General features: G+C 47.0%; 4 protein-coding genes across 4 annotated transcripts in view; 2 read left to right on the forward strand and 2 right to left on the reverse strand.

Moving 5' to 3' along the window:
• The first annotated feature begins 5,648 nt into the window (after window positions 1–5,648).
• Window positions 5,649–7,103, forward strand: MYCFIDRAFT_163456 (uncharacterized protein). Its single transcript, XM_007927091.1, has one exon. The coding sequence runs from the start codon at window positions 5,785–5,787 to the stop codon at window positions 6,886–6,888; it is 1,104 nt and encodes a 367-aa protein (XP_007925282.1). The 5' UTR covers window positions 5,649–5,784; the 3' UTR covers window positions 6,889–7,103.
• Window positions 7,104–7,433: 330 nt separating this feature from the next.
• MYCFIDRAFT_214817 (uncharacterized protein) lies at window positions 7,434–8,734 on the forward strand (the record flags this gene model as incomplete). Its single annotated transcript, XM_007927092.1, has 2 exons — window positions 7,434–8,014; window positions 8,071–8,734. The coding sequence occupies 2 exons, from the start codon at window positions 7,434–7,436 to the stop codon at window positions 8,507–8,509; spliced, it is 1,020 nt and encodes a 339-aa protein (XP_007925283.1). The 3' UTR covers window positions 8,510–8,734.
• Window positions 8,720–9,763, reverse strand: MYCFIDRAFT_135631 (uncharacterized protein; the record flags this gene model as incomplete). The annotated part of the gene is made up of 1 exon (XM_007927093.1): window positions 8,720–9,763. The coding sequence occupies one exon, from the start codon at window positions 9,761–9,763 to the stop codon at window positions 8,720–8,722; it is 1,044 nt and encodes a 347-aa protein (XP_007925284.1).
• A 1,816-nt stretch (window positions 9,764–11,579) lies between these two features.
• MYCFIDRAFT_187579 (glycoside hydrolase family 78 protein) overlaps window positions 11,580–13,768 on the reverse strand; it is a gene marked incomplete at both ends in the record, with an annotated part of 3,664 nt that continues 1,475 nt past the window's right edge. Inside the window, one exon of the mRNA XM_007927094.1 lies at window positions 11,580–13,732. Coding sequence (XP_007925285.1) covers window positions 11,580–13,732 — 2,153 coding nt within the window. The remainder of the gene's footprint in view (window positions 13,733–13,768) is intronic.

Raw genomic sequence — 13,768 nt, forward strand, 5'->3', positions numbered from 1 at the left:
TGCCTTAATACGTTAGTATACGGCATACGTATTAACGTATTCCTTTATATCCCGCTTACTATTTAGCTAGTAGTATATGCGCGATAGTAGCTTGTGCGACCTCTCTATACTATAGTAACTAGCAAGCTTACTATTATAGTGTCGCTTAAGAAGTTCTTGTCTAATCGATTGTTTAGCGGGGACATAGTATCTGCCCTTAAACCTTAAGTAACCTTTGTCGTCGATCGACTAATTACTCTTACTAGATCGAGTCTTTCGCCTACTTATAAGCTTATCTATACGTTTAGTAGCAAAGGCGTCCCTCTGCTAGGCCCGTAATAGCTTATCTATAAACGATTAACTATCCCTATTTACAAGGTTATTTAATAGCACCCTCGCTATTAAACAAGGTACGTATTATATACATCTAATAGCACTAGTAGCCGGATTAACTATATTAGTGCTTTAATCGCTATTACTATATATAGCGATATCGACTAGGGAGTTATTATAACTTCTCCTATCTATATCCTTAGCTCTTGCCTTAATACGTACTATTAATATAGCAAGAGCATTAATATACTTTAAGCCGTCGCGGAGTCCGGTAAGCCGCTTATCCTACGCTTGCTTATTAATAATACGGGCTATAGCAATCTTATACTATAGGGTTAGAAACAATGAATTAATAGATTGCTAAGTCCCGCTATCGTAGTTAGGTCGCCTCGATAGGCTATTAGTAGGGTTGCTTACGCCTAGCCGATATAATATATTAAAATTAAACCTAGCGAGGTAGACGGGCTATCTAGCCTATCGACCTATAACTCTAGTAACCTTAGTAATGCTACGGAGGTTCTTATAGTCTGTATAGACCTAAATAGTATGCTAGGCACTATCGAGATAGTAGCGCTAGTGCTCAAAGGCTTTAATAATAGCTAAGAGCTCTTACTCGTAAGTCTCGTAGCGACGCTTAGTATTAATTATCTTTCTCGAGAAGAAGGCAATTAGGTGCTAGTAGTAGTTACTGTCTAACTGCTAAGACATTATAGCTAATATAGCGAACTGTAAAGCGTTAGTCTTAATTCGGATCTGCTTGTTTAGTACAAAATAGTATAATAAAGGGACTTTAGTAAATCGCTTCTTTAAACCGTTAAAAGCGGCTTATACTCTATTAGCCTATTTGAACTCTCTAGTTGGGTTGGCCTTAGTTTTAGTAAGCTTAGTTAGTAGCATTATATGCCTCGAATAGCCCTTAATAAATCGGCGATAGAAGTTAGCAAAACCGAGGAACGACTATAGCTCCTTAATTAACGTAGGAATAGGCTATTTAGTAATGGTTTTAATCCGATTAGGATTAGCCTTAATACCCTTAGTTAATACGAGGAAACCGAGGAATAACACCTCTTTTATAGCAAAGGTGTATTTAGAAGGCTTGTAATATAAGCTATAGGCTCGTAGGCGATCGAGCACCTTGCGGACTATAGCCTAGTACTCCGCAATGTTAGGTAAATATATATAAACTAGGATGTTATCTAGGTAAACTATATAGAGATAGTCTAATAGGCCTAAAAGGGCCCGATTAATATAGGACTAAAATGTTGTAGGGGTATTAGCTAGGCTAAATAGTATAACTAAGTATTCGAAATAGCTATAGCGAGTGCGGAAGGCTGTCTTCTATTTATCGCCCTTGCGGATACGGATGCGGTAATAGGCGTCCTTAATATCTAATATAGTATAGTAGTAGGTACTAGAAAGGCGGTCGAGGGTCTTATTAATAAGCGGGAGTAGACAGCGGTCTTTAATAGTAATAGCGTTAAGCCCTCTATAATTAATATATAAACGTAGGCCGCTATCCTTCTTTAGTACGAATAGGATAGGTGCACTAGCAGGGCTATTACTATATCGAATTCGACTATTAGCTAGGTTTTCCTCTAGGTACTTACGCAGTATAGCAAGCTCTCGTTTACTAAGGTTATAGAGGGGGCTAAAAGGAACCTCCTTACCCTCTATAATATCAATCTTATAATCCGTCTCTTTAAATATAGGCAATATCGATACTAGGTAGTGTTTAAACATATTAATGTAGGTCTCTCGAATAGGTTCTAGTATGCGCTTAAGTTGTTTAGGATCTATGCTATTAGGGGGCACTAGTTCATCGTTATTACTACCGAGTAGGTCGGCCGTCGGATTAGCTAGGGTTAGGTTGCTAATAAATAGGACCCTAATATTATTAGGGCACTCGCTAATATTAATATGTTTAATGTCCTCTTTCCTAGCGATTCTAAATCGCTACTATTAACTGCCTAAGTCTATAACTATAGCATAGTACTTAAGAATAGGGTTGCTAATAACAATCTCAGATAGGAGGCTATCTATGTCTACTACGTAGGTAGTAAAGTTTAGTAGGCGCTTATTGCCGAGGTCGTCTCTTAGGGCTATATAGATATAGTAGGCTCCGTAGGTTAAGTGCCGAGCGTTATTAAACTAAGCAAGGGTTAGCAGGTTAGTCCTAGGTAGTTATTAAAGGTCTAATTGCTTAGCTAGGCGATAGCTGATAAGGGCACTAACTAAATTTCCTAGATCTAGTATAACCTTAGTCTTATAGTTAGTCCTATGCGTATCCGATACGAGATAGGTACGTATAATAGCTAGTACAATATCGATAGTCTTACGCCGTATAAGGCTAATAGTTAGTACGGCGCTTATTCTTTTTTCGAAGGACCGATAGGGGCGGTATTAGCGGCTAAAAGGTGCTTATAGTGCTCGGCGGTAGCACGGTCGATTCGGGCTTAGTCCTTAGGTTTATCGCATTAGCCTAGTAGATAGCTAGTGCTATTATAGTTAAAGCACTTCAACCCGGTTAGGGGATTGCTATAGCCGCTATTACTACTATTATTAGTTAAGCGATTAGTATTATAGGGATACGAGCCCCTTCTACGGCCCCTATTACGACCTCCTCTATATAGCCGGCGGCTACGGCCTCTTCTACGGTTATTGTTACTATTCCTATTATTAGTATTATTGTTATAGTAGGAACCTTAGTTTCCTCCGCGGCTACGGTTGCTACGGTTGCTAGTAGGTCGGATCCTTAATTCTAGTCGTTACTAGAGCTAGACAGCTCGTTTAGCAGTTTCGACTTTAACTATAAATTAAATGCGTATAAGATTAGCCTATTTAAACACACGGCGGCGGTCCAATTTAAGGACTAGTTCCTATCTCAATTTAGGGCGTATTTCGGAGATCTAGATAGAATTAGTTTTAGTCGGGAGGTTATCTTCGAGGGTCTTTAAATAGGCCTTAAATAAGCGAGCCGATTAATTAGTCTTTTGTTTAGCTCGAAGGTACTAGTCCTAAGCGTATTATTGCCTTAGTATAGGGTTTCTAAGGGTATCTAGTATAATAGTTTTATAGGTCTGCTACTAAATAGCAGTCTAGTTATTAAGGGAGTCAAAATGGTTATCCTAGGTGCGTTTTAGGTCGCCGTTAATGTACTATATAGCATAGACGACTAGTAAATAGTTATTTAGTAGGGCCCTTAGTGCGTTTCGTTAGTTAAGCTTACAGTTACGAATGTAGTCGTTATATTGCTTTCGACTAGAGCTATTAAATACAGTATAGTCCTTAAGTTTAGCATCCTTCTTCTAGACTAGGACTAGTAGTAAGGAAGGCCCTGCTGTCGGCTTATTATTAGTTGTTAGGGCCTCCTAAAGGCGGCGAATTTCGAGAAGGTTATCCTTTAGCTATTGTTCTTAATATAGGGCAGTAAGCCTGTTTTAGGTAGCTTCTTAGAGTCTCCCTACTAGTTAGGGGCTAAAGGCTAGCTAGCTATATCGTCGATTAACAATATTGTTAAGAATGTCGTTAATAGGCAATTCTAGATTATTACCTAGAATTATAGGTTCTTCTTTAATAGGCTCTCCGGCAGGCTCTTTAGTAGGAGGCACTTTAGTAGGCACTTTAGCGGGAACTATACTACTAGCGTTGTTATTACTAGCGCTGCTAGCGGCAGTACGGTTGTTGTTTCGTAATAAACCGGCTATTATAAGGAGCGATACTAATAATATATTGTTAGCCCCTAAGATACGGATATAGCGGAATTAGTAGATATCGGCTTAGTATGCTTAACTTAGTATAATAGGCCGTATAGAAGGCCTTGCTTAATAATTAGTACGGTTGTTTCGATAGAATAGTACGTATAGGTCCCGTTCTTCGGGCGTAATATAGTTAAATCGATAGTTTTTGTAGCTATACCGCTAAAAGCTTGAAATAAGGACTATCTAGCTACTGCCCTTAAAGGGTAGATCGAATACTATATAAGAAGGGTTATATTAGTAGGTAGATAGGGTAGTAGTGAATTAGTATAGTATTCGATAAGGATCTAGGAGGAGAGGGAGGAAGGTAGGAGAGTTAGCCTAACGCTAAGCGCTAAGTCCTACCTAAGGCATTAAGACCCTAGCTTTACTCGGCCTAGTTATATGCTAATTACGTATAGCCTCTTTAGCCCTAACAAAAAGCGTTAGACGTAAACTTTTTAAAGGTACAGATAATTCCTTTAAGCAGTACGCTAGCTTTAACTAGTTAGATCCCGTTTTTAGGGATTACCGCCGTCCGCTATCTCGCTTAATCGAGGTATATACTACTACTAGCTATAAAGCCAAAGTTTGTTAGCAAAGCAGTAGTATAGCAAAATTTAAGGTATTATTAGTTAGTTGCTATCTACTTAGGTCTAAGCGGATTACGACCTACAGCCTTATAACTACGTAATACTATATATACTAGCTTATATTAGTCCCTTATTTGCTAACTAGCCTGCTACTATATATAATACTGCTACTAAGTAAACTAATAGTGCTATTATTGCAGCACCTAGTAGTAAAGTAGCCGTCCTATTAGCTATATAAGCTAGTAGATTAATACGCTCGCGCGGTAGCGATAGTAAGCGCGAGCGGCCTCGAATATATATCTTCGAGACAAATTAAACCTCTTCCTGCAATTTAATACCTTTAATACCTTTAATAACACCTTTAGGGCCTTTAGTATCTTCTACCGCCGCCGCCGCCGCCGCTGCCTCTATCTCTATTTCTACCTCGCCGCTAGCGACGAGATTATCGAGAAACTCGCTAATATATACTTCGTATAATAGAGATTTAGCTATTTTCGGTAGTTACTAGGGATTCTACTATAAAAGGGGGAAGAAATACGAATATTAGATTAGTAGACTTTAAGACGTAACTTCGAGGCGCAACTTCCTTAGTAACGCGCTCTACGCTACTAACTAAGAATAGATATAATATATAATAGGTAGAAATAGCACGTAATCTTATTTAGGCCGATTCTATATTAGTATATCTACTAGGGCTCGGGCGGGTAGCTAGGGCTTAGGGAAGTAGCGAGAGGGGTAATCCCTAGAAACGGGATCTAACTAGTTAAAGCTAGCGTACTGCCTAAAGGAATTATCCGAAGGAATTATCCGCACCTTTAAAAAATTCACGTCTAACGTTTTCAAACTAGCTGCCGTTCACGGGGATTACCCCCGTCCGCCATCTCGCTTAATCAGGGTGTATGTGAGCGCGAATATATGTGAGCCACTGCACTGCACCAAGCTGAGGTGAAGTCTGGTATTTCCATGATTCTTCCATGCAGAGCGCGCGTATACTGAAGTCAGCAACCGCAACCCACCGTTTGACAGTCACTACAGCACTGCGATACGCATCATCAGCACCACGCGCGAAAAACCCGAAAGACATCATCGACCGCCTGTACGCCTCCAACCCCCTCCTCCACTCGTCCCTTCGCCTTCGCCAATCCATGTCCGAGCCTGAGCCCGCCATGAAGAAGCTCAAGATGTCCAACGGCAGCGCTGCACCAGTCATTGGCACACACAGCGGTCACTTCCATGCCGACGAGGCATTGGCTGTCCATCTGCTTCGCCTTCTGCCAGAGTACCAGAATGCTACCATCACTCGCACCCGAGATCCAGAAGTCCTGAAGAATTGTAACATTGTCGTGGACGTGGGCGGCGTACACGATGACAGCGCTTTCCGCTACGACCATCACCAGCGCGAGTTCAACGCCACTTTCCCGCGCAAGAACACCAAGCTGAGTTCGGCGGGTCTGGTGTGGATGCACTATGGCAAGAGAATCATTTCGCATCTCACTAGCGCGGGCATCGACAACCCAGATGTCGACCTGCTTTACCAAAAGCTGTACGAAGACTTCATCGAAGCATTTGACGCCAACGACAATGGTATTTCCGTCTACGACCCACAGGAGCTGCGCAACGCTGGCATTGAGGAGAAGTTCTCCGACAAGGGCTTCAGCATCGCAAGCGTGGTTAGTAGATACAACCACATGCCCATCACTCCCGCTATCACGAACAAGCTCTCTGCGCTGATGACCACCAGCAAAGCCAAGGATCAGACAGAAGAAGACGCACGCTTCGTCCGCGCTTCCTCCTTCGTCGGCGAGCAGTTTGAGCTGGAAATCTCTGACAAGATCACTTCATGGCTTCCAGCTCGTGCTATAGTGAAGAAGGCATTCGAGTCACGCCAGTCCGTCGACCCTGAGGGACGCATCATCGTCATTCCCTACTCGCCAGAAGGCGTGCCTTGGTCTGATCATCTGTATGCACTCGAGGAGGAAACAGGAAGTCAAGGCAATGTGCTTTATGCATTGTTCGCAGAGAACGGCGAGGAGAATTCGAAGTGGAGGATTCGTGCTGTCAGCCTGGAGCCAGGCAGCTTTGAGAGCAGGAAGGGCTTGCCGGAGGACTGGAGAGGCGTGCGTGACGAGGAGCTCAGTAAACTGTCTGGTATCCCAGGATGCATCTTTGTGCATGCGAGCGGCTTCATTGGTGGCAATCAGACTTACGAGGGTGCGCTTGAGATGGCGAAGAAGGCGGTCAAGCTTTAACATCGCGCCTGAGAAACTGGTCCAAAAGCTAGGGAGATGAATTGGGACATGATTGAACGACTACGAAAAGTACTGGCAACAGGATAGCTCCAGCATGCAGTGGTTGCAGAGCGATAAAAGCAAAGTCACACACGTGAGAATAATGAGATACATCGGAATGGCCTTCCAGACTAGTAATTCAAGTCTGTTGGTGAGGCTGACCGGCTGACCGTTTCAATTCTGATCAGCGCAATCACCTCGCTTTGGACAACAAAAGTGCTAGTAAGGATGTCTGAGTCGCTCGAGGATGTCGAGAACCTGTCATTGGGGCATACCACTCAGCGTTCGAGAGTGCTTGCCTGCGCTTTCTTCACTTTGGCTGCGAAGTGAGGCAACGCACATGCGTACGTGACGCGTCTTGCCTTGTGCTCGCTATTTGTCCGCAGGTTTCTTCCGTTCCAACTGCACTCAAACACATACTTCAACATTGAACATTCCACCACCATCTGCAATACCTAACCTGCTCAGATCCTTCGCTACCAGCGTCCACACAGACACGCTTCATCATGGCCATCTCAGACAGCATTCCTGATGTCACGGTCACCATCCAAGTTGGCGACGAAGCGTTACAGGAGTATATCGGCAACGAAGACGATGGACTGCAGAGCACGGTGACGCGCTACATCCAAGTCGCACCAAACATGAATTTCGAAATTCATGCCGACCTTCATGCCATTCCATCCAATTTATACCGCGAGGACGACCCACCCAAAGAAGACGAGATACGTTTGAGACCACAATTCGGTCTTGCGTGGTGCATCTTTGTAGATGGCAAAGAGCTTGATTCAGTCCTTGTGTACGATAGAATGGCGAAGGCGTACTACTCAGCCGAAGACACGTGCCTCAGTCGAGGGGTTCGGTCTAGGGGCAATGAGGTGCGACCATATCAATTTTCGGCGATCGAGGAAGGTGGATCAAAGAACGACAAATTGAGTGAGGAGAAGCTGGAGCAACTGGGCTCCATTCGGATCATCGTGCATCATGTGCAGATTCTCAATCTGGTAAGACAGAAGATCGTTCACGAAGACGACGTTAGCACTCTTGACGAGGCTTCTGTCAAAGGCAAGGATATTGTAACCAGCGTCAGGTGAGGATCTCTCAAATTTCAAATTACTGCAAATGCATGCTAATGACATGTGAAAGCCTTGGCGAAGCTGCTCGGGCAAGTGCATCTGTTTACATTGAGGCGATCCCTATCGATCCCGATAATCCCGTCGCGACTTATGAATTTCTATATCGCTCGCGAGCCGAACTTCAGAATCTCAGCATCATTCCGAGAGACCCGCAACCAGAGCGACAGCCAGACGCTGAAGATGAAGACGAAGATCGCGATCTGGAGACGATGACTCAAGAAGAGCAATTGGCCGAGTTGAAACGCTTGAGAGCGGCTGCAAGGGAGCGAGGGGCGGAAACGATCAGGATCAAGGAAGAGATTCGTGAAAATGCTTCTCGTGCTGGGGGCCATCGTCGAAAGACTCCAACTACTGTCATCGTGCTTGGTGACGATGGCGAGATCCAGCAAGAGTACCAGAGGCCAGCAAAGTCCCAGAATCCGGCTCGCCCAACTATGGTCCTGGACTAAACTGCCTTCAATTTGCTTCCGTGGCCAATGCAAGCACAAGCACCACGCGACTCAGTTCTCTTTGCAGATTCCAGAACAGCATCGAAGTCGGAGAGCGAGCTCCAGCAAAAAGAGCTGCGTTCGCGAATGCTCTTAAGGCTAGACGGCAGCCTCGATGCTTTCCTGGCGTGCTATTTTTTATTTGATCTGAGCTTCTTCATACCACATTCATCAACTATAAACCTGAAACGTCCATTTCCTAACCATAGCCTGCGTAGTCGCCGCGGCCGTCAGCGCCGCAAAAGGCTGCCACTCCTTACTCTTCTGCACATTAGCAAAATCACACACACTCTTGACAAGCACCGTAGGCAACTGATCCCACATTCCCGCACTCTCCATCTCAAACCCAATCACCTTATCCTGCTCAATCATCCGATCCCTCCTCTCCGCACTTTTAAGCACAGCATCACTCGTCGCCACCCTCCCCAAAAAAATCTGCAACTCCGACCTCCCAACTTCCCCCTCCCGTCGTTCCGGAAACGCAAACATTTTCACAAACTCCGCATCCTGAAACGTCTTCTCCAAAATCACCGTCACATCACTTTTCAAACCTTTCAAATTCCTCCATCCACTCAACGCACCGATCCATTGCCTGATCCGGGGCGGTAATCTTCCCAACACATCTTCGACTTCTGTTTTCCTATGCATTCCATCATCCATCAACCTCCCGAAATCTTCTTGAATCACTTGTTTCCCGATAATCACATCACCGTACTGAATCTTGTTTCCTCGATCGTCGTGTGGAGCACCACCGCAAATTCCCGTCAGAAATGCGATTTCGATGTATTTAAAAGTGATTCCTAAATTTGTGGCTACCGTCGCTGCACTGACTTTTCCCATGGATGGGAGGTTGACGAGCACGACGGGTTTCCCGCCCAATCTGCCAAAAGTATAGGTGTTTGTGTCGGGATGGCGTGGTCGGAATGCGTCTTCTCCTTCGTATACTTCTTCGAGGAGGATGTCTACGGCGTCGAATTCGATTTGTAAAGCGCAGATGATGGCGATGCGGAAATCGTCCAAGGTCCGCGGTCGGGCGCCGGCTGCGAGGTCTGGTGGGCGGGATTTGGGACCATCGTCTGCGAGGCGGGCTTGGGGTTCGGATGGAGTGGGTGAGGCTCCGTAGTTGAATGTGTTTCCGCTAAAGACGTTACCGTTGTGTTGGCGTGAGTTGCCTGAGGCGTTGTTACCGGTGATGTGGGTTATGCGGTCGCCCATTGTACTTCAGCGTAGAAAGACTGGGAGAGATGTGAGTAACTCAGGCAAATGGCCAGGACATAGGAAAGTCGAGGAAGTCATATGAGAGAAACGCCAGCTCAGCAGCCTTTCTGGGTCCAGAGCTTTCAGCTGCAGCTCTGGCGGCTATCTGCACGGCCTAGAGGCTGAGCTGCGCATGCTTTAGCCAAGCCACAATCGATGGTCCTTTGCAATTTGAATGCTTCTTGCATCGCATGACATTGCCTAACAATCACTGAAGAGGTGGAAGCTGAAGTTGAGAGGTGTGGAATCGAGGGGAGGGAGGCATTGGGAGTAGAGTTCATTGCCTCGACGCGAGGCTTGCCAAGCAGAAACGACATCAAGTCTAATAATCGTGGACATCATCCTGTAATTTTTCGAACGCCGGCAACACAGCAATGTCGCTGTTTCAGTCCAGCATGCTGCTACTTCTTTGTTCGACCGTCGTGCACACTCTATGCCATACTCCGTAATGCGTCGCGAAAAACGCTCATGGCGACACTCGCTCTGAACACGCCTCCTTCCAGCCTCTTCAGTCAATGGCCACCGTCTGTGTAGGGTCCTGCAAGATGTGATCGATACCTATCCGAAGAGCGGCGAAGCAGAACTCTTTTCTGAGGCCTTCAGAGCAGTGAAAGCCTTTGACCGAGTTCGTGCAACCGCCGGGCCCGACTGTATCGCGGTGGATCAACCTGCTCTGCACGTATTGGCCGTCGACATACACGCAGAATTTCAGGCCTTCGTTCATTTCTCTCCTTGGTCCGGGTACTCTTGCAGGGCTTGGCCCTTCGTCGCCACGCTGACTGTCACTCCGGGGAGTGTCTCGATCACCGCCATTGTTGCGCCGTGCCGTGCCGTTGCAAAGTGGGAGTGAATTCAATGTTGGCCAGCTTGAAGAAGTTAGACAAGTGACGGGAGTTGCAGGTGAGGGTGACGACCCGTGGAAGCGTGTATAGTGACGTGTGATGATACTATCCGGAAGGAGCGACTTGGTTAAGCTTCTCTCTCAGACTCTTCAACAACAACACCCACAACAATAACAGCAACAGCAACCCGACCACAAGAAGACCACATCGGGCCAGTCAACAAGAAGAGCAAGCCTAGCTTCATCAATTCCATCTCCTCGCCATGAGGATCGCCAAGATCATCGGCGCCATCCTCGCGCTCACCACCACAGCCATGGCCATGCCACAGCCAGACACCTACCATTGTCCAGCCGAGCAGCAATGCGCCCTCCTCGCAGTCCAGGTCACCAACACATCTCCCAGCATCACTTCGACCAACAACACGCTCATCACCACCATCTTCACTCCTCAGTACATCCCATTTCAGAACCAGTACGTCGATCGCCTGTACCTCACGGCCTCACTCACTCCGAATCTCGACATCACTCAAGTCTTGTGCACGCCATCGTGGGTGTACACCGATGGCACAAGCCAAGCTGGCGTGTCGTTCGGATGCACCAATTCGAGCTCGCCATTGAGCGTGGAGCGGAGCAAGATTGTCTCGGGGGTCGAGGTCATTTGCAATCGTGCCTGAGAGATGCTCAAGCTAGACGTAAGTCGCTCTCCAGACGCTCATTTTGAGTCCTGCAAATCACCAACTCATGAGAAATTGTAGGTCATACTACTTGACATGAGAGCGGTTGGAGGAACGACATGAACGGGGTACGAGGCGTCAGAGGCAGAGCGCGGCGCATCAGCCTGGTGTTTGCGTGGACATGTGAATTTCGGTCAAACATCATCTGGAAACGAGTGACTTTCAAATTCAATATTCCAAAGCTTTCTCACAATCACGTTCAGTCCCAACCTGGAAAAGGGAGTGCTTCATCTTCCGGAAGCTCCTCACTATTCGGGTCCATATCCCGAGGCAACCATGCCTTCGGAGGCCATGGGTCGGGCACGTATGGCACCGACCAGAAGTGCTTGCCAGAACCGACTTTATGAATGGGACCAGCATGTGGCAACCTCACCTCGGCCGTCGTATTTCCCGGCACCACAACCTTCAGCTCCAACACTTTTCCGTCTGTGTTTTCATCCTTGCTGACTTTCCATGTCACCTTCAGCACACCGCATCTCGTCTTATAAGAACCCCGAGCCCACGCCAGATTTCCACCCGGCTTCGGCTCAACAATCACATTCTGCCATCCAGGAGAAGCAGGACGTAAGCCCAGGATATTGGTGTGCATCCAGTCAGCCACGGCTCCAAGAGCATAATGATTAAAACTTGTCATTTGCCCAGGATTGATATCGCCGTTGGGAAGCATACTGTCCCAGCGCTCCCATATCGTGGTGGCGCCCATAGTGACAGGATACAGCCAGCTTGGACACTTGCGATGCAAAAGCATGCGATAGAAGAGGTTTTCCAAACCGACCTTCGACATGGCATGGCCAACGAACGGAGTCCCTGCGAAGCCAGTGGCAATCTTGAAGTGACTGTTGCGACGAACAAGTTCTTCTAATCTGGACGAGCCTCGCGATATTTCATGTTCCTCGTTAAGGAGCCCGAAGTGTAGTGCAAGGACATACGCCGTTTGCGTGTCGGGAGACAATCGTCCGCTTGGAGTTACGTACTCGTTCTTGATTGCTGTGCGCACCACGACAGCTTCGTCGGCATACACGTTGGCCTCACTTTGCTTCTCCAATGCACAACACGCCTGCACCATAGTCTCGATGACATGTAGCAGAAAGACATCACTAACAAAATTTGGATCAGTCGTCGCATTCCCAGGATTATCAGGAGGCGCCGCAGGGTCCAGCCAGTCTCCTAGCTTCCAAGGCGATTTATAGTTCCAAAGACGATTCGCCTTGCGTGGTATGACGTCCAGCCATGCTTTCATGCTCTCGTATTGACGTTTCAAGATCTCTGCGTCACCACTGTATCTATAGAGTGACCAAGGGAGTATGACGGCGACATCGCCCCACACAGCGTGAGCTTCTTCGTCGCCGCGTTTGATGATGAAAGGCACGGTGAGCGGGACGAGACCGTGACGATCCATCTGTTCATATGAGACATCTCGCAACCAGGACCCCAGCATACCAGAAGTTTCGTACAGGAAGTTGGCCGTATCTCCAAACATTGCAATGTCTCCAGTCCAACCCAGACGCTCGTCTCTTTGCGGACAGTCAGTCGGGATTGAGAGGAAGTTCCCTTTCATAGACCAGACCACGTTTTCATGAAGCCGGTTCAGTAGAGCATTCGAGCTTTCGAAATGACCAGTCCTCTCCATGTCGGTATTCAGAACAACACCGACGATATCATTGGCGTCTATGGGCCCTGGCCAGCCCGTGACTTCGACGTATCGAAAGCCGTGAAAGGTAAACTTCGGCTCCCACTCCACGGCATCCGAGCCATCAAGAATGAGAGTGTCAATCGCCACTGCATATCGGAGAGTTCTTATGCACATCTCGCCACGCTCCAGAACTTCGGCATGGCGGAACGTGATTGCAGTGCCTTTAGGACCATTTACTTTGACACGCACTACACCAACGAAGTTCTGTCCAAAGTCGAGAACTTGTTTTCCAGAGGGCGTAGTGATGATCTGCTGTACCTTGAGCTCTCCAGTGCGGCGTACGGGAGGACTGTCTGGTGAGCGTAAGACATTGACTGGTGGATCAAGGCACACAACTTCCTCGTTTTGCGTACTTGACTCTTGAAGATCGCACGTCTCTCCATCGTAGATTCCAGAAGCGACAAGATTCCCATAGCCATATGTCCAAGATTCATCTGTGGTGATGGTCTCACTGCTCCCGTCCTCGTATTCCATCCGGAGGTTGGCAAGCAGACCCATCTTGCTTCCGTAGCAATCTCTGCTTCCTTTACCCCAGCCAAGACGTCCACAAAACCAACCTTCTGCAACCGTAACTTCAAGTCTGCTGTCCTCTGAAGTGCTCAGATTTGAAGTGACATCAAACGTCTGATAAAGTAGACGATGGCCATAGCTTGTCCATCCTGGAGCCAAGACGTGGTCGCCAATGACGGTGCCAT

The sequence above is a fragment of the Pseudocercospora fijiensis genome (genome assembly GCF_000340215.1).
Source record: "Pseudocercospora fijiensis CIRAD86 unplaced genomic scaffold MYCFIscaffold_3, whole genome shotgun sequence".
Taxonomy (NCBI): domain Eukaryota; kingdom Fungi; phylum Ascomycota; class Dothideomycetes; order Mycosphaerellales; family Mycosphaerellaceae; genus Pseudocercospora; species Pseudocercospora fijiensis.